General features: G+C 38.1%; 1 protein-coding gene across 1 annotated transcript in view; it reads left to right on the forward strand.

The window, feature by feature from the left end:
- CEMIP2 (cell migration inducing hyaluronidase 2) overlaps nucleotides 1-18159 on the forward strand; it is a 50487-nt gene extending 32328 nt beyond the window's left edge. Inside the window, exons 11-24 of the mRNA XM_058823452.1 lie at nucleotides 835-963; nucleotides 2573-2661; nucleotides 4517-4648; nucleotides 5133-5168; nucleotides 5880-6035; nucleotides 8663-8840; nucleotides 9314-9529; nucleotides 10200-10411; nucleotides 10937-11122; nucleotides 12256-12475; nucleotides 13054-13152; nucleotides 14251-14399; nucleotides 15118-15224; nucleotides 15916-18159. Coding sequence (XP_058679435.1) covers nucleotides 835-963; nucleotides 2573-2661; nucleotides 4517-4648; nucleotides 5133-5168; nucleotides 5880-6035; nucleotides 8663-8840; nucleotides 9314-9529; nucleotides 10200-10411; nucleotides 10937-11122; nucleotides 12256-12475; nucleotides 13054-13152; nucleotides 14251-14399; nucleotides 15118-15224; nucleotides 15916-16112 — 2106 coding nt within the window. The 3' untranslated portion in view covers nucleotides 16113-18159. The remainder of the gene's footprint in view (nucleotides 1-834; nucleotides 964-2572; nucleotides 2662-4516; nucleotides 4649-5132; nucleotides 5169-5879; nucleotides 6036-8662; nucleotides 8841-9313; nucleotides 9530-10199; nucleotides 10412-10936; nucleotides 11123-12255; nucleotides 12476-13053; nucleotides 13153-14250; nucleotides 14400-15117; nucleotides 15225-15915) is intronic.
- The last annotated feature ends 6821 nt before the right edge of the window (nucleotides 18160-24980 follow it).

The raw sequence follows: 24980 nt of genomic DNA on the forward strand, positions 1-24980 counted from the left end.
CGGGGTGGATTGTCTTTATCCATGATTCTTGAAAAGGTTGATGACTGTTTTTCATGAGATGGAGGACCCAAAGTCTCTTTAGCTACCATTTAATTCTTTAATGTGCCTTGTGGGGTGATTCTTCTTTGTTTTTAAGGGCACACGGCCTCTGGTCAGGCCAAAGTTTTGATGTCAGTAGATGTCTCCAATGCAGGTGTTGTCCTGATGCCACCTCTTGCAAACGCAGATGTAGTTGAGAGGGAAGTTTTGTGGGTTTCATTTAGCAAATAAATCCAGTTTCTTTAAGAGCAGAGATATTAAAGAAGTAGAGAAAAGGAACAGATACTAAAATTATTACTGCATGTCATTGGCACAGTGCCCCGAACTGGCCAGATTTCTTGATGTGCTTTTTTTTTTCTGTCTACTGAAAGCTCTTGAGGTGTTTTTTGGCTGTGCCATTTAAATTTTGATGGGAGCAGAGTTGAACCAACCTTAACAGACTGAAAGAGTAAAGATAGGAGGAATGATTTTGAGTATCTTACTGTGAGTAGTAATATCTACTAGTAAAAGAAAATCTAGTGTGTGGGATGACATAACTGAAATGCAGAAGTTACATTAATTTGAACTTTTCTACTTTGAAATATTAAAACATCTTAAATATGTGGTGTTGAATGGTTCACTAAGAAGCAAAACACTTTTTAGTTGATACTGTCCACTAGAATGTAGCCTTATTTGCAAAATCTCGCATTTTCACTGGTTAAATTTTTGTTTGAGTCTTTATTTTAAAATACATATCAGCACCAGTAATTATATCAGAATCACTTATAAGTAATATTATTCTCTCATTACTTGCAGGATGCAGGAATCTGGTATTTGTTCCACAGGGTTGCTACAGGAGATTCTCATAGTCTAGCCATCGAAACCAAATCAGAGCTTACACCCCTAGGAATCTTCTATAACAACAGGGTTCATTCTAATTTTAAGGTAATGTAGTATGTTATTTAAAAACAGGTGAAGTTTTTATCTCTCAGTATTTTATAGTACAACCTGTCTGCATTTTAAGCTGGGTAGGAGATTGTTCTACAGTGGAGTTCAAACACAGCACAAAATCCAATGTATAATCAGCATGGGTATATTTTTTAGTTTTAGTTTAGTATTTTGGATATTCAGTGCTTCAGAGCCTAGTAAGATACAAACAACTAAAATAAATTAATCTTTCTAGTAAACTACTTTTTTCAGAAGTAGCATTTCAGGTGCTACTGTTTACAGCTTTGTTTCCTACTCTGAAGAAAGCTGACCCTCAAAGAATCAAGTTTATTATAGCAGTGATTCATCTAATAGCTTGCTGGAGTTGCTACAGTTTATTTTTCTGAGTCTCAGGTGCTTGCACATGGTGACGCAATCTTGGCTAGAGATTAGGGTTTAATATTGCCTTCAGGAGATTACTTATTTGCAGCAGTTTTCTTATGAAGTTCTCAGCCTCCAGTCATTGAGGAGTGTTCTGTTAGTATGACTTTTAACCCTTTTCCACATCCAGCTAAAGTTTCACTTCAGCTGAAATCCTTATTTTATTTGGAATCTAGTTTCTGTGTGTATGTATAAATATAATGACTTTACAAAGCCACCTAACTCTAAATAATTAATTGTGTTTGTTTGCTGCATGAGATTCTCATAGTTTAACAATTGAAACCTCATAAAATCATTATTGAATTTTTTTTTTTTTTTTTGCCAAGTGAAACTGATTTTGCCTTACAGTTGTCTGGGATACTAAGAAATGCAGTGTTTGATATATTGTGTTAATAATGTTTTTGGGAACGTAGGGCATTTTATTCAGATTGGAATTAGAACATGCTGAATACAAAAGTGCATTGTGAAGAAAAGATTTTCACCTGTATAGCTATTATTATCTTTAAACAAGGGTAGCAATTTGTGTGCTACAGTTCCATGTTAAAGGAGAGCTCCACTAGCAGGTCTGAGAATCTGCTTGTGTATAAGACTCAGTTGTAATCCTGATTTGGATCAGAGGTGAAAGTAGTCAGTCACAGGTATTTGTAAATAATTCAAGTAAAAGAGCACAAATGCTTCCTCACACTTTTATTTTCTCAAGTAATTTACTTCATACTGGATTATTCAAGCTTGTAACTGCATGGATCAAAATTATCTTTTATGGTAAAGGTAGTTTAGTTTTAAAGTGAAACACAAAGGATTTTTCACAGTGGGTTTTGGGGTTTCTTTTCTTTTCCATTTATGAGAGTAATTTGAATTCACCACAGGATTGGCTTCCAGATTTTCCAGCATCTGGTAATAAATGGAAAACCTGAAATAGATGTTGTGAAAGAAATCTGAAGTGAACTTTGATCATTTTCCGTTGTCTTTTTTAAAAATCACAGATAATTCGTATCATTTTAGCATTGACTGGTTTATTATATTAATTAGCTTGTTTTTCATTAGACAATATGCAATTTAAGCCAAATGGAAAGATCTGAGAGTTTCTAAAATGTCTATAGAATGCAATGCCTAAATTTTTAAAGTTTCAGTTCTGCTCTATCCTAAATTTTGGGTATTATGAATTTTCTTTTCTTGCTTATTTCAGGCTGGTTTGTTCATTGATAAGGGTGTTAAAACAACTAATGCTAGTGCTGATGATCCCAGGGAATATCTCTCTTTGGACAACAATGCAAGGTAAAGGATATTTTCTTTCAAGTGAGTGAAAAATGGCAAAGTTTTGAGACTGCTCTTATATCCAATGGGGAAAAATTCTTTTAAAACAATAAAATAATTTATAAATTATAACCAGGCAGTAAGTTCATATGTATTCTTTTCCTTCATTTATTAATCTGTTTTGGGAACAACAGAGATGGTATCTCTTAAAGGATTTGGGTTTCTTCTGAGCTTTTGCTCAGGATAGTTTCTGTCCTCTTAGAGGACATCATTTTAAACATGCTCTACTGCCGTGCTTAAAATGTTTTCTGGCATTGCTGCTGATAGGAAAATATTCCTTTAAAATCTAATCTTCTGAATTATAACTGAGTTTTAACTAATTGTTAGAAAAAGGACTCAGTAGTGCACTTTTCCTACTGTTGAATGTTTCTGCTGTTCCTTCTAGACTTGGAAGTCATAGCTCGGTAGTACAGTTCTACTAAAGGCTCTTTGCAGAGGTGGTACAATCAACCACATTTTCTTCAGATTACAAAGTGAGAGAAGGTAATGGAGAGTCTAGGAAAGTTCCAGGTTGTACTGTACCTGCTTAGTCTTGTCCTAGACTTCAAATAAAATAGCCTGGGATACTGGTTATATGAATATTGAATAGCTGTATCTGTCAACATTTTATTGTGTTAACTGAGTATTAGCATGGAAAATATGGTTCATAGAGTCTTTATTGTCAATTCACCTGTGTTTAAGACAAAGACAGTTAAATGACTGCTACAAATGCAAAGAGGAAAGTTCCAAATTTTGATGATACTTCAAAATTTGGAAATGAACCTGCTAGTTCCCCGTTTTGGCAGAAAATCCATATAGCCCTTGCGGTTTACCTCAGTCATAACAGATAATTGAGAGGAACTTGAGAGGGGCAAGATGCCCTCTGAGAGCCTGTAGTGCGTTGAGGATGCAAGAAACTCAGTGCATGAAATGGGGTTGTGTTTCACAGCAGAAAGAAAAGGAATGAGACACTGCATAACTACGTGAGGTCCCTAATCATTGTACATGGAACCAGACTGGAGAGATTTAAATGTTACTTGAGAAGACTGAGTCTATGAATACCTAGCATTTACTTATCTTCTCATTTCTCCCTTGGATGGGGAAGGGGCAGATCCAAATCTCAACAAAAGAGTATCAGGTGTTTGGGATAGCAGACATAGGTATCTTTACCTACTCAAAATGCCTGTTTGCAGTTTTTTAAAATATATTACTTTTTGTCTGGGGTCCTGGGGGTAATCAAGTGAAAATACCACCAGTTCTTAATCAGACTGTTTCTTCCTACTACTTAAACTAGATTCCAGTCATAATTTACTGTACAAGACCATCTTGGTAGCAACACAATGAAAAAAAAACTCAGGCATGCCCTAAGAAGCAGCACTGCTGTATGTCAGAAAAACTTGAAATATTTGAAGGATCAGTTGGACAAATGTCCAGACTGTTTTTGCATAACCAATGTCAGCCCTGTGTGTCCTTCCAAGGAGTTTATTATTCCCTTCATCAAACTTTCACATTAATGCTTCACTACAAGTAGGGAGGGCAGAAAGAAAAGGGGGATAAAGGAAGGCTAAAGACAGCTAAAGAAACTTAGAGAGACTAAGCCTGTTAGAATTACTGGAAAAGAGATGTTTCACTTTCCTGCTTTGTGGTACCCCAGATGCTTTTCTAGTACTAGTGAAGACCAGAGATGTACCTGCTTTTAGCTTCTTTCATTCCAAACATTAAGCAGAGTGAAATTTGTCCATCAGATGATTGTTTGTCTTCCAGGTTCACTCAGCACAGCATATATGGCACATGTAAAATAAAAAGTTTTCTTGTTCTAAGTGTTTATCTCTTCCAGGTTCCGACCTCATCAAGACGCAGACCCTGAAAAGCCCCGAGTTGCTGCCCTGATTGACAGATTAATCTCTTTCAAAAACAATGATCATGGAGCCTGGGTCAGGGGAGGGGATATCCTCATTCAGAACTCTGGGTAGGTATTTGGAAGCAAATAGCTGCATGCTGTTTTCTCTGAGGCTTTGTCTATGAAAGTGCATTACAACAAGGTTATAGGAGAGGATTGACGGTTAACTTAAGGTACTTCTCAGTATGACCAGCTCTCATACCATACCACTACTTCAAATATGCAAGTTTATATGTGATTAGATGAGAACCTGCCTTAAACAGCATAAAAAACAGCTGTAGTGAAAAGAAGCCTGATAGTGGTAGAGACAGAAAATTCAGACTGGGATTTCTGTTGTCTTCCTGAAGCTCTCAAATCCGGTTTAAAATGTGTAGAAAATTATTTTACTACTTTTTAACAAGAATGCTTTTAGAAAAGTTAACTGTGCGGTGGTTATATGTTTCATTAATAGAAAAATTCAAGCTTTTTTCAATGCATAGCAGGATGTGCTCTTATATTAACCAATTGTAGGATAATTCAGAAAAAACAACTGATGTTTTGGACTTTCTTGTAGGTTTGCAGACAATGGAATAGGTTTGACATTTGCAAGGTGAGTACTTTTTTAATAATTTCTGTGTTTACTTGCATAGAAGCTTAGAAAAGCTACATGTATGTATTAAGATTAATAGGTATGCTTTCATAAGGCTGCAGTTTTTGTCTGGGGCCTGGTTATATTTCCAGTCATGCAGATGATGTTATAGAGGCTGTAAACTGGCACAGCTGCCAAAGTTTCTGCTTTAGTTCAGCCTGTGCTTGGTTTACACCACAGCTTGTTGCCCCTTTACCAGAAAGCTATATTTATCAAGATATTCTTGGTAGTATATGATTCCTTAGGTGGTATTTTTTTCCTCCTGAACAGCTGAAAGTGTGTAATGGAAAAGAAAGGGGAGTGAGCATTTACAGGGGTCGAGTATCTTTCTAATGATGAAAATCAAGAAACTTAGGTAGTGAACTGAAATTACTGCTGTTGATATTATGAAAAACTAGTTCTAGGACTGGAAAAGTGAGCTGTAAATAAAAAGATGCTCCACTACAAAGGGAGTTAGAAATTTTAATGTTTGGATCTGCTGAACATTTCAGTGAGTTAGCCTCTATTAATGTTAATGATTAAATCTATTGTTTTGTGTATTGTCCATGAAGTCTATACTGCTTTGCTTGAGGAGGGCTGTTACAGAAGTAAACAGTGGTGTTATGGCTTGGTATATATTATACCAAGCTGGAGAGTCTTGGCTAAAAATTTGTTTTTGATGTGCTTTGATAGTGATGGGAGCTTCCCAAATGATGAAGGTGCCAGCCAGGAGGTATCAGAGTCGCTGTTCATAGGTGAGAGCAAGAATTATGGGTTTCAAGGTGGACAAAATAAATATGTGGGAACTGGAGGAATAGACAACAAGACACGGACGCTGCCTAGAAATCGGTAAGTATGTCAAGAATGAAGGAAGTAGAAATACAAGAAAAATTTGCTGTATCAGGTGTAAAGACCCTTCTTGGTTGAGCTGTCAGAGATTAAGACTCCATTGAAAGTGATGCTCTCTTTTTCTTTTTAATGCTATGTATGCAGCACAGTCACTTTCACCCTTTTACTGAAGCAGATTCATCTGATGTTTCCACAGGTTACTATTCTGTAGAAATTTAAGTTATCCTACTCAAATTGAACCTTAGACTTAAATAGTATTTGAGTCTAGAAGAGAGCTTTCAGATAAGAGAATTTTAAAGGTCAGCTTGGGACTAGAGACTGCAGTTTGTCTGTGACAAATCACTGTCTGTGACCATGATCCTTCTCTTTTCTCTTTGACTTGCACTGGTGCTTGCTTAACATAATACCAAGTCCTACCCTTGCCACAGAATTAGAAAGAAGATTGTTTTGGTTTTAGCCCAGCTGGAAATTGAGCCCCATGTAGCCACTCCCTTTGCCCAGCTCCTCAGGTAAGAAAGACAAAAGACAGAGATCTCAAGCTGATGCAAGAACAGTGTACTGGAAACAATGAGATTAATTAATTAATTAATATTAACAGTAATAGCAACAATATTAATAACAAAAGTATACAAAACAAAGGTGATTTATGTGAAAAAAAAGCAAAAATGCTCACCACTCAACCTGGCACTGGGTAGCCCTCAAGATGAAGAACAAGATGGCCAAGAGACCATCAGCACCCCAAATGTTCTCCTGGTGGACAAATCCTCTGGCCAGGACTGGTGTTACCCCACTTCTTCCCCAGAAAAAGGAATGCTCTCCCTTCAGAAAATGAGAGACAGTCCCTTTCCCCCACTTCACAGCTGTGATGTCAGATGGTATCAAGTAGCACAATGTATTGGCTGTGCCCACATGGCTCCAGGTTCTGTCCCCACATATCCTTGGCCAAGTAGGACAAAGGGTGACATGGCCCTCAGCCACCCTAGTTTTTTTGCTGTTCAGCCATTTAAAGAGGGGAAGTTAATGTGGTGGTGATATGAGGTATTCAGTCTTGTTCAGTGGAATCACCTAACAATTGAGGCTGGATGGGGCCTCTGGAGGTCATCTTGTCCAACTCCCCTGCTCAAGAACTGTCACCTAGGGCTCAGGTTCCAGGACAACGTTCAGGTGTCTTTACTATATTTCCAAGGGTGGATTCTTCATAAATTTCTTGGGCAACCTGTGCCAGTGATCAGTCACTCAGTGAAAGGTTTCTCCTGTTGTTTAGTAGGGACATCTTATTTTTCATCTTGTGCACATTGCTTCTGGTCTTGTCACTGGGAATACCCTGACTCCATCTTCTTTGCACCCTCCCTTCAGAAGATTGAGATTACTACCTGAGACTTTTCTGCTCCAGGCTGAGCATGTCTCCTAGTGTTTCTTCCCATGAGAGATGCTCCAGGGACTTAATCATCTTTGTGCCCTTTGCTGCACTTTTCAGTATCTCCCTTATACTGGGGACAAGCACTCTACATTGTTGTTTTACCAGTCCTGAAAAAATGGGAAGCATCACTTCCCTCAGTGTGCTGATAACACTTCTCACGGTGCAGCCCTGGATACTTTTTGCCTCTTGGTGGCAAGGGCATATTGTTTGGCTTATGGTTAGTTTTGCTTCCTCTAGGACCCATAGGTCCTTTTCACTGGCACAAGGAGTTGTTGCTCTCAATGTGCAAGACCTTGCATTTTCCCATGTTAAACTTCATGAGGTTCCCATCCGCCCATTTGTCCAGCCTGTCAGGGTCTGTCTGGGTGGTAGCACAACGCTCTGCTGCATCAGCTGCTTCCCTCTGTGTTGTGCCCTCTGCAAGCTTGGCCCATAGATTGTACTTGGCCTAATCATCCAGATGACTAATGAAAATAATGAGCAAGGCTGGACTCAATATTGACCCCTGGGGTACATCACCCATTATTGGTCACCAAGCAGACTTTATGCCATCACTTTCTGGGCCCAGCCATTTGTCCTCTCATCCTGCCCATACTCATGAGGATCGTATGGGACACAGTGTCAAAAGTATTACTGCAGTTTTGGTAGACCCTCTCCTCTGCTCTCCCACTGCTCTACCAGGCCAGTCATTTCATCACAAAAGTTTATCAGCTTCTCCTTGGTGAATTCATGCTGATTATTCCTGACGACTTTCCAGTCCTCCAGGCATGTGGAAGTGGTTTCTAGGATTAGCTGCTCCACCATCTTCCTGGGGGTCAAGTTAAGCCTTACCAGCCTACCATTCTCTGTGTGCTCCTTTCTCAAGTTAGAAATGACATTTGCTTTCTTCCAGTCTGCAGTCACTTCCAGTTATCATGATCAATCAAAGAGCAGGAGGTATTATTTTTCTACTGTATTTCTCATGTTGAAAAAGGGGTACATTTGCACATGGAGCGTGATAGCTCCGCTAACGGGAAAATTTAGGAGTAGGGGATTTTTTGACTCATTAGAAAAGTGCAGAAACCATATTCCTTTGCTAAATTCTATCTTGCGAGTTGTTCTGTAATTGTTACTTTATTGATTTCTGAGAAGAGATGTATTTGACACAGATTCAAGCGTACCATGAATTTTGTTACAGGATGGTATAAATATTTGCTTGCATCAACAGGACATTTCCAATCAGAGGCTTTCAAATTTATGATGGACCTATTCACCTTACTAAGTGCACATTTAAAAACTTCGTGCCAACTCCAGACAGATTTACCAGTGCAGTTGGATTCCTGATGAAAAATCCATGGCAGATGACTCCAAAAAATAACATTTCTCTTGTGAAGTTTGGTCCAAATGTAAGTTTACTACAAGTTTTCCTGAAGTCTTGCAAATGGTTTTCTTTTCTTGTACTTAACATACACAAACAAGAGTTGTATGTCATCCTTTCTACGCATTACCTACTTCAGAGTTTATCTCCTGGCTGGAGGTCACACCTCCTTTGTCTCCTGACCAAAAAATCCAATACCAACAGAGATGTAGGATACCTTGCACTAAATGATTCATGGCTTGTGGTAAAGTTGAAAAGAAATTTTTATAAGATTTTTAAGGTTTGGTATATATCCTTAGTAGTTTATTTTCTGCAGCAAATATTAACACTGTTCAGAAGCAAGAGCTGGCTTGAGCCCATTAGTAAAACCAAGCACGTCTGCTTTGCAAGATTCTGCTATCCTTGCTGTAAAGTTTTTAATCAGCTTTGTCAAATTCCCATGTGCAAATGTAAGTCTGTGTTTCAGCCTCTGGAAAAACAAAAACTTCTGGTTGTTGTCAGGTTTCTTTGAAAGCCTTCTTTGGGAAGCCTGGTCCCTGGTTTGAAGAAGGAGATCTGGATGGTGACAAGAACTCAATATTTCATGATCTAGATGGCTCAGTGACTGACTACAGGGATACCTATGTGGGCCGAATGGATAATTACTTGATTCAACACCCCAAATGCGTTAACATGACAGAATGGAGTGGAGTGGTTTGCAGTGGGAACTATGCACAGGCTAGTACTTTTGGCTTTCTGTTTGGGGCAAATGTATAGTATTAACTACTTGTGGAGTCAGGTAGTGTAACAAATAAAAAAATTACCTGTCTTTGCATTTCAAAATTTTTTGACTTTTAAAGATACTTCTATACATATCACTTTTTTGAGCCAGTTGTGTATACATCATGCTTCCTCTCAGCAGACTGAGGGTACAGTATCAGAAGCTGCAAGATAAAACTAAATGAGTTTGCCAAGAATTCTGTGTTGCAGCTGTATCTGCTAAAACATCTTTGTTGAAGATGTCTTCTTCCACACAAGTGCTGTCTGCTTTTTTTCCCAGAGTAGATTTTAAGGGGTTGTTTTGTTGGTTTGTTTTCTAGAGATGTTAAATAACACCTTCTGAATATGAGTCTTACAGGTTCCCATTCTGGTTCCTGCTCTGTGTGGCCAGATGTTATAGCTGATTATTTTTTTCTCATTCATACCCTTTTTTGTCTGTAAGGTGGGAAAAATCTATGATAGTTTTTTAAATAAGACTTTTATTAAGGACGGATTTGTGCATTATATAAGTCAGAACATCAGATTGCAGCATTTTGGTTAATAATGTCCTGATTGTGCTTCACGATTTCGTTTCCTTTTGCAAAAGAGATCAAATATTCCTATTTTCACCCTCTTAAATATCATATAGGTTTATGTCCAAACCTGGAATGGACAGAATCTATCCATGACTATTGTCCGAGATGAGTATCCAGCCAATCCCATGGTTCTTCGAGGTATTAATCAGAGAGCAGCTGCCTTTCAGCAGTACCAGCCAGTGGTGATGCTCCAAAAGGGCTATACAATACATTGGAATGGAAAAGCTCCAAATGTCACCTATCTGTATCTCATTAATTTCAACAAGTATGTTTATTTTCTTTTGTGGCTTTGATCCATAAGGCAATACTGAAGTGATGTCCTGCAAAATTATTTTGTATGAGTTTGCAATCATCTGGAAGACCAGAGCTTGGGTTTGGTTTCTTTTTTATTTTTTTTCATAGTTACAAATACAAAAGTATGGGATTAAACTACAGATCTGCATCTGAAGTTAAACACTTGTCCAGTACAGTGTCTTTAAGGAAAAGCCTTTGGAGAGGATGATGTACCAATAGTGAAGTCGAGCAGAATTGCACTTGAATAGTTTATCATACTTGATTTTGTTGGCAGATGAACTTATTAAATATCTCTGAAGTATATAATCAAATATATCCTGAGACAATCAGTTACTAAAATGTTTAATGAAAGGCTGTGCAAATTTGGTCATCTGGTTGAGGGTTTAAGAGCTTTTTCTGTTCCTGTTTCTTTTTTTTTTTTTGGAATGATCTCTTTGCTCTGTATTGACACCTAAACTGTTCCTGTGAGCACTCATACATTTTATATTGGTTTTAGGAACGACTGGATACGTGTTGGTCTTTGTTACCAACCAAAGACAGATTTTCTTATAGTGTTGGAAACCTTTCAAAGGCGATCATCTGCTCTGTCAAGCAAGGTGGAGCGCTACACGCCTGTATCTTCAATGATGGAGCTTGAAAAGAATCAATCAGACAAGAGGTTTTACTTTGACAACAGTACTGGGTAACTCTTGTCATTTGACTCTGCTAGAAGATGTTGTTTAACTTTGAAATGTCCAGTTTGAAAGTGTCAAAAGCAAGTGGTTGAGGCACCTGCCTAAGAGGAAAGCTGTTGAGGAGGACTCCAAAACTCTTTGGAAGAATGTTCATATGTCTTTAAATCTCCAAACCACCATGGTTGTCATTGAAATACTTTCCATGAGCACCACAGTGGCCAAAGATATTTCCTACTCCATGTCTGAGGAAAATATTACTATATTTTCAGTATTTCTGGTCTGCTGCGCAGCAGTGCCTTTTAGGATTTAATTTCTTAGTCTTCAGAGAAATTATCTGTTTTCTTGTTAAGCGGAAAATTCTATAAATTTCCAAGAAACTTTTTCTTCCAACATTTAAAAATTATATTTTTGAAAATCCTAATGTTTTCAGCTGTCTCAAAAGAACTTAAAAGTCATAGTCTCTCTTTCAAAAGTACTTCTCACAGATGCCACTATGATTGTTCTGAGACATTTTAGATATGATCAGCTTCCAGTAAATTAAGTCGTGTGTACATTAGTTGCGAGTTTTGCAAACATTGAGTCTGAATTTATAATTTGTTCTCTTATTTATTTTGTTCTGTTACCTGCTACTGTGCTTGTCTATAATAAATACACAAATGAATTGTGAAAATTCACAAATGAATTTTGAACAGACATTTTATGTTGCTTTGTGTAAGAGCTTTTCACCCTAAAATGTCTTTCCAGGCATTTGAAGTAGCACAACCATATTGTTCAGTGTTGATGGGTGAAACTGAATATTTCTGCTGCATATCTGCAAAGATCTATGAGGAAGGAAAAAACTCATGCTCTGCAATATGGTTTTTGTTTCCTGTAAGCCACTGATATGAGGAAGGATTGTTATTTCTTTGCAAAGCATCTACATTTATATTGATATCTCTTTTGTGGGGAATTTTAGATAAGTTGCTAGGTATTTCCTACACTATAGTGAACTGTAAGTACTTTCAAACCTTTGAATAGTGGTGCAGAAGTGAATACTGTAGTTCGTCTGCTTCTGAAAATCATGAAATATAGCTGCTAAGATTGAATATAAATACCTATATTTCATCAGTTAATTTAGATTATTTTTCCCCTTTTTGTATAGATTACTGTTTTTATTTCTTCAAGCCAAATATAATAGGGATGGTCACAGTTATTGCTCATCTCAGGGATGTGAAAGGATCAAGATTGTGACCAAAGATTCATCAAAAGGGATAAGTAATTGCATGGCAAAAGCTTACCCAAAGTACTACCAAGTACCAACCGTCATAAAGCAGATGCCAGAAAAAACTACTGTACCATGTTCAAAATGTGGCACAACTCAGGTAAAATAAAATAAGCTAAAACTTTCATGAACTGTAGGATTGGTGATGCTGTCTACTCAATTTAAGTTCAAATTTCAGTCTTTCAGCACAGAATACTGTACTTATCAAATTGCAGTGGTCAGCTTGTTAATCTTCTTGGACTCCTTGAAGGTTTGGAGTCCTTTCTGTAGCATGGTTTCAAGGTTTTTTTTTTCTTCTTTTGTGCAAGTCTTGCTCCAAGTACTACAGAAAAGGGACATAGGTGGATTGATGTCTTGCACTGCAGTATTGTCTGTGATACATGGAGAGCTTTGCTGCAGAGATCCACATGGCAAACCTTCTCTCTGTTTGGATCTTTGCTAATTAACATGAACTTGAAATTGTCTCACCTATACAAGCTGAGTAAAATATTGAAATTAGAAGATAAAATAGGTTCCACTATGTATCATTATATTTATTAGTATTAGTAGTACCATAAATAATGCCATTGACAAATGGATATATTTGCTTTGGAGCATTGGCTGTCTGTTGTAAACTGGCATGAGAAAGTGCTGAAGAAACATTAATATGTGTACTTGACTGTTTTGTTTGATATCCAGATGGTGTTCACCACTGACCCTCACAGAAACTACCTCCTTGTGCAGATTAATTCGTCTGATGAAAAAGAGTCAAGCAGAGGCCAGCAAGCATTTATATATGTAAGTATTCTTTACGGCTTTCTTCTTAAATATCACTATAGCAGTATGTATTGTAGCAGTGGTACAGCTCTTCATAATGCACATCTGAGTTTTCTTCACTTGAATGAAAAGATTGGTTTTTGTTTAAAAAGTAAAGTCAAAAAGCTTATGTTTAAACATTAGAAAGTGAGGCTTCAAAGCCCCATTTTATGTTTGAGTCCTATTTGCTGAAGAGAGAAATGTTCCCATTAGAGTTTAAAATGTTCAGTTTAGGTTTAAATCTGTGTGGGCATACATTTATGGCTGGTTTTGGAAATAAACAGAAGACATAAATTAAAATTTTGTTAGTTAAATCCATTTTGTTGAAATTGTCCTTGTGCGAGCAGATTAGTAAATTAGCGGGATGGGTCACATGAGCCCTTAAGCTTTGCTGAAGTCCTCTAAGTGGCAATTGCTAAAGAATCAGTAGATTTCTGTATTTGTTCTGGTGTGACCCAAATGAGCCCAGTGATGTGATACTGTATAACAAGTAGTTTAGTTTGACTTTTCCATTCAGATGCTGAAGTAGAGTTGCACATGAAGGTGACGTACCACTTAATGGTACTTCCTTACGTTCTGCAGTGTCATTGTTGGCCTGGCTGAACTTTCAGTTATTCAGGTAGACAAATGGAACTTGAGCAGCTTAACCTTTGCAGCTGCAAACTTCTCCAGGAATGTGTGTGCCATATCCAAAGCAGCAGGAAGAAACTGGGCTGGAACTAACCTGCTGCAGGGATCAATTAACTGTATTACTGTAAAGAAGTCAAGGGGATTCAGTGTCTGAATTTTAGCTTCCCAAAGCTGGAGCAATGACTGAGGCAAGTACTATGTCACCTGGAATGTGCAATATTCCTTGCACATTCCTGTAGAAGCTACAGGCTTAAGACTCCCATGCAATTTCAGAAATCCCATTAAGCAGTGTCCTTTCAAAGGAAAAACTGAAGAGTTGCTAGGGAGAAGCAAGTATTTGTAAGGAAATTACTGTGTCTAAATTGGAGTAAGATTGATTACCACTGAGTGCAGTAGAATTGCTGTTTGATTCATATTAACTTCTTTTTCTCTCTTTTTCTTCCCTTTGAGGTCAATGACACCATGTTTTCCTTCAAGGGTAATGGAATACTTATTGTTGTAGTAGATGCCTGCACTGGCACAGTGTTGGGAAACAAATTATTTTCTGGAGTAGACATTAGGCATGTAGATGGATATTTAAAATCTGGAATTCCACAAAGGTATGTGCAATGACCAGCCATTTCCAGTATGTCCTGCAAGCTGTAGCTCTGTTCTCTGACAAGGATTTAAATAATGACAAATAGATAATGATACCTGAGTGCTGAAAGTGAACAAAACATATGTCTAAATTCAGGCAAAAGGAGAAACAGAGGAGCAATTTATTGGACAGTGTATCCTTATTTAAGAAAACTAAGCAGATTTTGAGCACTTAAAATTTTTCTGGTGTTGCTTTTTTCCTCAAAAATAATTTTCTTTAATAAAGCATCATGTAATAACACTGCTTTGCTTAAAACAAGAATAACTTGTTGTTTAATAAGGACAGTGGCAAGGACTATGTGAAAGATGTCATATTGTTTTCTCCCTGTAGGGAGAGAATTATTTATTACTAAATAAAGATAGTTAGTGTGTAACTAACAGTTATTATATACTAATAAACAGTATTTTAATTTTCTAAATTTGGATCAATATCCAAACTTGACTTTTTTGATACAAAATACTAAGCTGTATCTAAATAACACTTTCCAATGATTTTGAAGTTAAAGTCAGTTTAAAACCAAGAAATTCTAAGTGCCACTTTCATAAAGGGCTGATTATTTCCATGTCATAAGCATCCATAAGGGATTGGACACTGAGGGCAGTTAGCTGGAAAGGTGTGTAGCCAGAATATGAAAAAAATGTGTTTATAATAGCTGCTGTGTCATGCTGTTCCTGTTGCAGGTCTATCATTCTGCTGAGCACAAGAGGTGATGTAGCAATTCCTAATAATTTAGGTGAAGCCTTAATGTCCCTGGGGACAGCGAAACCACCTTATCTACAGAGCAATGGTTGGTGGAAATGTTGCGCATTTCTTTGACACCACCTTGGTCTTTGTGTTCATGTTGGTGTGGTGGGTTTCTTATGGGGTGTGTGAGAAGGTGTGTGTGTGGCTACTGTGTGTCAGCTCTTGTTGAGCAGTCCTTTAGCAGATGGGGCAGAAAACCCCTTTATCCCATTGTGTGAAGCTTGTTGCAAACAGAGAAGTAACTAGCAGTTCTTTGTGCCTGTGGATCACACAAGAGTCCCAGGCTTTTTTCCTAAAGCCTGTATTTTGTGCCTCACCCAGCAATTGTATCTTTAAGCAATCTCCTGTGCCTGTCTAGCGTTTCCTGTTCTAAAATAACTTGAAGCTAGAAATGAGAAGCTATTGGTATTTTGAGGCATGATGAGTTTATAGGCCACATAGCAGTAGCTCTCATCTGTTCAGAGTGATGCCACAAGTTGTGGTTGAAAAAGCAGGTTTTATACCTGTCCAATTAGCTGTGTTTTCAAATTAAGATTTCAGGGTATTTAATACTAAATATTGAGACAGGAAAAGGCAAATCATTATTTCTTTGTAAGGTGCATGTAAAGCTGAGAGAGGATAAATGTCCTGAATAATGTGGGGAAAAGAATTTTGCCTTTGCCTACCTAACCAGTCCTGTATGATGCTGCAGTGAGCTTGGCTGGTTTGGTAATGCTTAGCTTTTTCTTTCACAGGAAGCTTGGCCTTTCTGGGCTTCAGAGGAAACATTAAGCCATCCTGGATTAAGCTGTTTACCAGTCCTGCTGGGCATGGGCTCGTTCAGATAGAAAAGTATATCCCTCTGCAACTGGAAGAGTATGGCTGTGCCAGAGCAACTAAAAGCCGTCAGAAAGACCTCGAGCTTCTGAAGAAGGCTGCACGATCTCATTAAAGACTAAGATGTACATAAAATCTGGGGGAAAAATGTGAACTAACTTATTTTTTAATTTATGGCATTTTAAACTATATTGTTATCCAAGTAAATCATGTTATTGTCTGAGAGATGTTTGCCAGCATTGACTGCTTGAATGCCAATCTGTGCACCTTCTAGTTGTACAAAATATTAAAGAATTTATTAGTATTTGTATAAACAGGTTTCAGAGATTTTTCAGATGTTTGTATTTACTGTAAACAAGTTCCTTCTGTTTAATATTCCTTTTGTATGTAAGAGGGTATTCATAAAAGCCTTAAGTTTTTAGTAACAGGTGTTGGAGTGCATTTTGGGTTACTTGAAAGATTAGCATCAATGCCTTCATAAACAGCTTGAATTGGTCATTATACCTTAAGCATTTTTCCCTCAGCTGTTTTGGTGTTTCCATGGGTGTTTTTCTGTCAGCTCAGTTACATTCTCAGTCTGCTTTCTAACGTCTTAAAGCCCAGTTTCCCCTGTGCATGAGGCTGACTCAAGGGATTTTTAACTGCAGTAAAAATTTTTGCTTTCCTGTGTGAAAGATAGAGGAAGGAATTCAAAGACCCAGCCTGGGGCTGGGTGAGGATTGTGTACTATTCAGCAGAGCTTTACAAGGCTTTGTGTACAAGTGTGGCACGCAGAGCAGGAAATTACTCCTGTTCTTTAGGATCACTGTTTATTCTCTCTAAATACACAGGTGTGTCTGTAAGAGCTACTTTGATAAACAGTCTAGAAGTTAAGGCTGCAGTCTTTAGTACAGCTTGACTTCAGCTTAGTCTTTTAAAGCTTTTAGCCAGAAGGGCAAAGCTAAGATACTGTTACTCTCAATTTGTTGGGAAAGGAGGCTTCTACTCTTGCAGTGGTGGGTTTTTTGTTTTGTTTTGATTTTTAAAATTTTTTTGTTGTTGTTTTGTTGGTTGTTTGGTTGATTGGTTTTTGGGTTGTTCTTTTTGTTTGTTTTTTAGTGTTGATTTTTCTTTAATTATTTTAAGGCTATCTCAGCTTTAACTTGTGAGTGAATGGAAAGTGCTTTCAGTTCATTAAATCATACCTTCTGCCTTAACTTTGATTCTCTTAGAATACTCATGTTGTTAATTCCTGTTGACTTTATATTAGGTCCATTGATTTAATCTGGTTTTGTTGCAATTAATTGTCTCTGCCAATAGTGTGAAAATCACTTAGAACAGCGGCACAGCTGCCCTTTTTCAGGATCTTTGTCTTTGAAATTAAATTTCAAGGACAGTAAAGATGCATTTCATAATAGGGAACAATAGGTGCCATAGGGTTAAAATGTAACCCTAGTTTTAATAAAACTGACATATTTCCTTCTTCTTGTATGTGTTCTCATTCATTCGAGCTGGTATAATGTATTTACCATTCATAGATGCTTTGTGCTTTGAATTCAAAATAGAGTGGCTGTTGTAAATAAACTATATGCTTGTCTTCTCCAAAGATGTTGAAAAACTGTGGGGATGTTTTTTGTGCTTTAAAGGAGAGGAGGCACAATATCAAACATATTACTCTGTTCAATTAAAATATGCTACCTCAGTGCTACAATTAAACTGCCTGGTCTAAGTGAGAAAGGAGGGGGTAAGGAGTATGACACAAGAGTTGAAGTTAACAGATAGATGACCGATACTATTTTTATTGTAAAACCAAGCCAAATGGATGATTGTGTATTTTGCAGTTGTTTTGATGCACAGTTCTCTTGTTATGTTTAAAAGAAAAGTAATTTTGTTAGGGGAAGCTGTGATAAATCTTTATGACTAACTGTAATGTTTGGTGTTATTAATGCAGGGCAGTGATGTAAATGCTCTGAGTGCAGTAGTGATAGTGTTTGGGGATTAAAATGGCTTTAAGGCTTCCTCTATTCTCATGCTTGGCAGAGAAATAGTGATGAGGTGGTGATCCTCAGGCTTGTGAAGTTGGCCATTATTTATGATATTCTGCTGTTCTAAGCGTCTTGTAAAAGTTGTCCTTGGAAGCGTCAGGGGTATTCTGATGTAGGGCTTACTGATGAACAGTTGGACCTGAAGTTAAAGTGTTTGTCTTTTGTGTAAATTTAAACACTTGACAAATAGCATAAATAAATTTTTACGTCTGACAAGGCAATAAAATTATGGGTGTCTTCTGTTCTTGTATCAAGTAATTCTGTAGTGTGTGCTGTGTCAATAATACAAACTGTCTTATTTTAACACTGGTTTACTTGTGAAGTTTGTGGAGCATATCCTACTCTTCGTTCAGAAACAAGCTAGCAACACTGGAAATGAGACACTAATGGTGACTGAAGTTATGGGTCTGTCTTGGAAGCCACATATCTCAAAGCTGTCCTCAGCTGCTGAGTCTACAATCATTTCAGCTCTGGGGAGCAAGGAGCAGCGGTGTTACTGACTCAGGGGCATCTTATCCATATCTTTACCTCGTGGGGAGTGAAGAAGCTGAAAAAGGTGAGCACTGTTCTCAGTGGGGCCCAGTGGCAGAGAAAAAGAGTCTGTGGGGACACATTAAAATGCAGGCAGTTCCACAAAAACAGAAGGAATGTTTTTATTAAGTGGTCAGGCACTGGAATTGATTGGCAGTGCACCTTTGGAGTGTTTTTCTATGGAGGAGCAGCTTTAACTGACCCTGCTTTGGGACAGCAAGTGTCCTGGGCCCTCTCCAGTGGTGATTGCCAGCCAGGTGATGTTGTAATTGTGGGAAGTTAAGGCCACTGACGTACCTAAGCCTCTCTCTTCAAGTTCACCAGCTGTTGCAGCCTGCAAGGACTGAGCAAGACACTTCTCATGTCTGAAACATGGTGAGTCCCCAAACCCATTCCAAAAGGAATTGTAATTTCTTCTTCATGCTCAGGCTTTGTATACAAGTAGATGGATTTCCATTCCTGGCTCAAATTATGCAGTGAAGAGATTTAAAAAAAACCCAAGAACTAAGGAAGAAATTTCTTGGAGCCAGTAGCAGATTAAGTGTGCTATCAATAAGGCCCTGTCTCTGGCCAAAGGCACCACTGGAAATCCAGTGTATGAGGAACAAGAGACCCATCCTCAAAGAGCCAGGATGATGGCAAGGACATGCGTGGGAGAACAGAGACTTAATTTTGTGTATTGTGGGACAGCAGTGACAGCTGAGGCCCCAGATATCTTCTGACCCAGGCCATGAGTTTCCTGATCAGGGCAAATCACATGATTTCCTCTGCTTCCCCTCAATTCCTTTTCACCTTATGTAGGAAGGATGTAGAGCTAGGGATAGTCATCCAGCTCTGACTGAAAAGCTGTCAGCTGGGTTTGATGCTATCTGGATCTGTAGCTGCGCTGATCAGTGAAGGTCTGTGTTTGTCATGGTTGTATTTGTTTCATTCTGATGTCACCTTAGTGCCAGAATATCTGTGAAAAGCAGTAACCTTTCCTACTTCAAAATGTGAGCTTTAGCCAGTCATTATTTTTCTGTGTTCTGGTCATACTTGTTCTAGCACTTGTGGGAAGGTTTTGACCCTTCCTAGAGTTCACAAATACATTTTTCTTTCCTAGTGCCTGTTCTTTTCCCTGTGTCTTTAGCTAGTTGAAGTTCTAAAATAGTAATCAGTATTGAAGTACAAAAGGCCACCTCTGGCTTGAGAAAATTTATGAGATTTTTAATTGTATGGCTGGGGACTACTGCAATTTTGCAGATTAAATTTGTACTACCAATTGTAACTTGCTAAATAAAAAAAAAAGGCTTGTCTGGCCACTTACTTGCATGACAGGGAATGATGGGAGAAGCAAGTAATAGAGTTCCCCTTCTTTTTTTTTTTCCCATTATGGAATCCTGGTGTGGGGAGGGGGAAGTAGTTGTTGTATATAATAGAAACAATTTTAGACAGAGATGATACTACCACTACCGCCTAGTACCTGAAGGTACAGGATTGCTGGAGAGGGTCTTCTTATAAGGGCATATGGTGATAGAACAAGGAGGAGTGGCTTCAAACTGAAAGAGTGTGGCTTTAGGTCAGATAGGAGAAAGAAACTCTTTGCTGTGAAGATGGTGAGGCACAGGGTCGGTCACCCAGAGAAGCTGTGGATGCCCTATTCCTGGCAGTGTTCAAGTCCAGGCTGGAGGAGCTGTGAGCAGCCTGGTCTGGGGGAAGGTGTCCTTGCCCATGGCAGGGGGGTTGTAACTGGATGATCTTTATGTCCCTTCCAACGCAAGCCATTCTATGAATCTGTGAATTTTGGGAGACAGCAATCTTGGGATCTTCTGAGATCAGCCTAGCCTTTTTGATACATCACCTTGTGCTTTTAACCCATAATGAAAAAATTCAGAGAAACTTTAACTTTCCTTGAAAGGTTTGTAGCCGTCATGTTTGATATATTAGTGAGAAATTGGCGTGGTCAGATCATAGAGAAATTTCAAAGTAATCAGTATAAATGTTCTCCTTAAATGTGAACTTTGAAACTTTTAAAATTTCTTTTATATTTACAAGTGCCAAGCAGACTTAGCTGCTTTCCCTAGAGAGGGAATTCTTTGTTTCATCTTTTTCCAAGCTGAATAGGTTGACAGGTGAGTATTCTAATTTATAATACTTTTGAGAAATTGTTAACAGAGCATACAAAGGCCTGACTTTATATATAGTTTATTCTAAATGGAGAATCAAAACAAAGTGGTATTTCAGGATTATTTTAATGTGTGCAATTATTCTGTGTAGAAAAGTTCTTTGCTAGACCTGCTATAAACAGATGGAAACACAGAAGTGTCTTTCTATGCAGCATTTCCAGTGAAATGCCTATTTTTTCCCATTTTTTTGACAGATACCCCAAAGTGAGTTCAGGGTGTGTTTTGTGTAATTGGTAGCTTTTGGGGATGGATCTCAGATGATATCATCTTTTTAATATCTGTGAAGTTCATGAGCAGAAGATGGTTTGTTCCATCTGTAGGGTGTGAACCATGATCTAATAGTTTTCCTTCAGCTCCAGTGCAAATGACTGGTGTATGTTTGTAGTAACAGCAAACAACACTGTAGTTATCTGTGGTCTCATTTATACTTCTGAAAAATTATTCTGTGATAAGCATCACTCAGTAGTATATATTGAACATTTCTGCTTTTTAATTTTTTAATAGTATAATATAAATTTCCATATGCAGCATGTTTTGGTTGCATTCTTCTTTTTAATGTTCTTCCATTGTTAACAGGTTTTTCTGTCCTTCACTGCAGTGAAATACAAAGTGTTAGAAGATATGAGTATCTATAATCCCATGAATCACAGCAGATTCACAATTGCCACTGGGTTGATTCTGCTAGCCAGCAGAAAACATACAGTAAGAACTCATTGTGAGGCTTTAATAGCCAAACATGCTAAAAAAAAATGAAGATATAAGACCAAGTTGTTTGCAGTCTCTATTCCCTATAAGCTATTCACACCTTTCTCTTTTTGCTTTGTACAGACCTTCACCACTTGTCTCTCAGTTTTGAGGGCTGGGATGTTACTCTGGTTAAGTATCTTATTCCCATAGAATTTTCCATTTCTGATATTTCCAGTGTTTTGCCTGCAGATTTGTCTGAGTAACTGCCAATCCTTCTTTTCCATTAAATCTATTTACAAAGCTTCTTAGAGAGTGGGTTGGACCTCTCCTGTTTTCCTACCCTTTTTGAGTTTCAGGATGTAACCTCTTTGTGGTGGCGCATCTCCTGCTGCCTCCTCGAGGTCTGCTGACTTCAGAAATGCCCATTAGGCCTTGGCCTTCATGTGGGAAATTACTGTGGCCAAAGCCAATTTTCTTGCAACCCTAAAAATAGTGAGACCCTTTGAACTCCTCTGGGCCACTGTGGAGTGTGACCAGAAATCTGCTGGGAGTGGGTACCCTTTGGAGCCAGTGAAGGATACTCAGTGATCACAGCAAACACTGACCCCGTGCTCAACCCTTCACCCAATGAGGAGGCACAAAGGCATCCCATGTGAGTCCTTCACTGAACTTGAGGGCAGTTTTTCCCAGGTATGTACCTTGTACATATTCCTCTGGGTCATACAGGTGCCTACAGCTGTGAATATGTCATGGCAAATGAGTTGTGAATGCTCTTAGATGCTTAGGTACTTCAGATTGGTAAGTTAGACCTATAAGTGAGCTACTGTTGTGCTTGCAGCAAATTCTCTAGAATCTTCTGACAAATTATTTAAGTCAGGCTATCGACTGAGTGCTGTTGAGTACTGTTAGGTTTAAGTGATGTTAAAACCTTTAGGCCTAAACATTTGATCAAGTCTAAGGCTCAGTTTGGCAAAGGCATTCACTCTGAATCTTGTGATTCAATAGGGGAGTCTCCCTTATTTTTTTTAATCCTTATTCATTCCTATCCTTAACCTTTTTCCATCCCCATCTTCTATAATGTAAATCAATTTTATTTTTAGACTGATTGATTCAAATTTTAGTCTGATTTTTCTGTGTGCTCTAACTATTCAGTAAATAAAACAGTGAACTTTGCCAACAAACTTTTTTACGCTTTCACTTCTATATTAAACTTGCTTTACAAATGCCTTTGCCAGTGATTCCTTGAGCAACTTAATACATTCATTCCGGACTCTCTAAACAGAGTGATCACCCAAAATATACTTCTTTCATAAAATTCTCTTCTCCTCGTCACTCACATTGTAGCAACATGTTCAAAATCAAAGAGATGCATAGAAATATCTTTGGTGAATAGATATTCAGAATCAGGTGGGGGGACACTGCCCATATCACAGAATCAGTCACCTTGGAAGGGCCACAGTGGGTCATGTGGTCCAACCTCTGTTCAAGCAGGGCTGTTCTGGAGCACATGGCACTGTATCCAGACAGTTCTAGAATAGCTCAAATCAGGGAGACTCCACAACATCTCAGCATCAAGCTGAAGGAATTAATAGCACAGAACTTGTGTAAAAATTTTCATTTCCCCTCCCTATTTTTGTGTACAGTATTGCTTGCTGACCATCAAAGAGGTCCTTTGTAATCTGTGAGTCAGGGTGGGTTTCAGCTCTTCCACAGGCATCATGTTGAATGAGCCAGATTAAATACTTTGCAGTGCAGATTATGGAATTAGCATGAGTGTAGATATGAAGCTTAGAAATGTTGATATCCCCTCTTTGTAGGAACAATTGGTTGGGTTTTTTCTTATTCTTCATCTCCCTTGCTTTCACACTTCAGTCCCTGTGCACTCTTTACCCCCTTCATGCTCCCACCCTCGGCAGTTGGACACAAATAACATCACGCTTTGGAGTGACACACAACATCACTTTCCAAAATGAAGATAATAAATGAAGTTCACATTAGTATGCATATGTTTAACAGTTATTGACTATACAAGTAGAAAACAGGGGTCCTGAGTGAATTGCAATTTTTAGATTTGTGTATGTTTAATATGTAACTGCATAAAGAACTGTATTACTCTATTTTTCAAAGAAGATCCTGAAAATTACAAAAATATTTTTGTTTGCAAACAGTTCCCCTGTTTGCCTATGAAAGCCTGATCTGTGAAAGAGTAAATGATATTACAAATTGCCTAGAACTCAAGTTTATAAAAAGGTCATTGCTGGATCACTCAGAGCATGAAGTCTCAATACAGAGCTTAATAGGGAAGCAAATATTCTGTTAGGAGCACAGCATGTGGTAAATTTGAGTAAAAATCCTGTTTTTTCTCTCACAGGTGACTGAGTATACATGAACTATAACCAATATGTGAACCCACACATGCGGTTAACCAAATTCTTGTCATGGATTTAAAAGACTCAAATATTCTGTATCTTAACTGTAAACATTAAGAATTTTCAGAAATGTTATGCAAAATTATGAAGCTGTACAGAGATATATTATTTGCCAGAATATACCTGCATAACAAAAGTACAAAGTGAGATGAAGTTTCTCACTAGGCAGAGATGCAACAATATAGGTACAGGCAAATCGTTCATCTCTAAAGACAGTAATTACCCTGGCCATCTTTGTAATTTTTTTAAGCTGTCATCCAACAAATGCTTAATTTGTGCACAATCCGCCATGTGAGGTTAAGGTCATAGGAACAAGTGTTTGAATAGAAGTGTGGGGTTTTGTTCATAATTGTTGCAGAAGTAATTTGGCCATTTGTATCTAAAGTGAGTATTTAATTCTGCTTTTCTTTTTGTAGTCTGTTAATTCTTGCTTTAAATTCTACTCCTTGTAAACCAAGTTCTCATACTGTGAACCTTCTTCATAAAAAATTAATGAACCCAACTGCATCCAGAGGAGGCCTCGGTGAGATTTAGAGAAAAAAAGCAAACAAAACCCACCTTTCTCCATGTAACAGTGGTAGCAATGTGTGTGGGAGGATTTGTGTGTGTGTGTGTATGTGTTTTCACTGACTTTTCACAGATTTCTCTGCCCTTCCTTGGCATTGATACATTTGCTGTAATACAGCTTATTGTACATGTAACAGGTAAGTTACAGGAACACAATTGTGCATAATTTTTTGGAAGACAGGAAGCCAATGATACTGATACCAAGAATATGCAGTCCATATAATAATCCACTTGGAATGGGATATCCAGATCTTCAGGTCTGGTTTTGAAAGCCCATGCAGTAGTTATATGTAGACATATTTTCGTTTCCAGCACAGTCACCAAAGCTCATCCCCAAAGCTCCTTTTACTGGTTGTGTAGAGACTGTCCCAGAGAAAGTGTGGGGACATCACAGGATAGAGAAAGAGAGTTGATTTATTGTGGGAGACAATTAGTTTAGGAAAGAAATATTTGTAGAGCTTGGCATGATTTTTCTTTTCGAGATAAAGCATGTCACAAACAGGAATAGGTTCCTGTGCAGGAAACAGCTCTTCCGTAAAAGGGGCCAGGGAACAGAGTGTGTTAGGCCAAGACAGTGACA

The sequence above is a fragment of the Ammospiza caudacuta genome, chromosome Z (assembly GCF_027887145.1).
Source record: "Ammospiza caudacuta isolate bAmmCau1 chromosome Z, bAmmCau1.pri, whole genome shotgun sequence".
Taxonomy (NCBI): Eukaryota; Metazoa; Chordata; class Aves; order Passeriformes; family Passerellidae; genus Ammospiza; species Ammospiza caudacuta.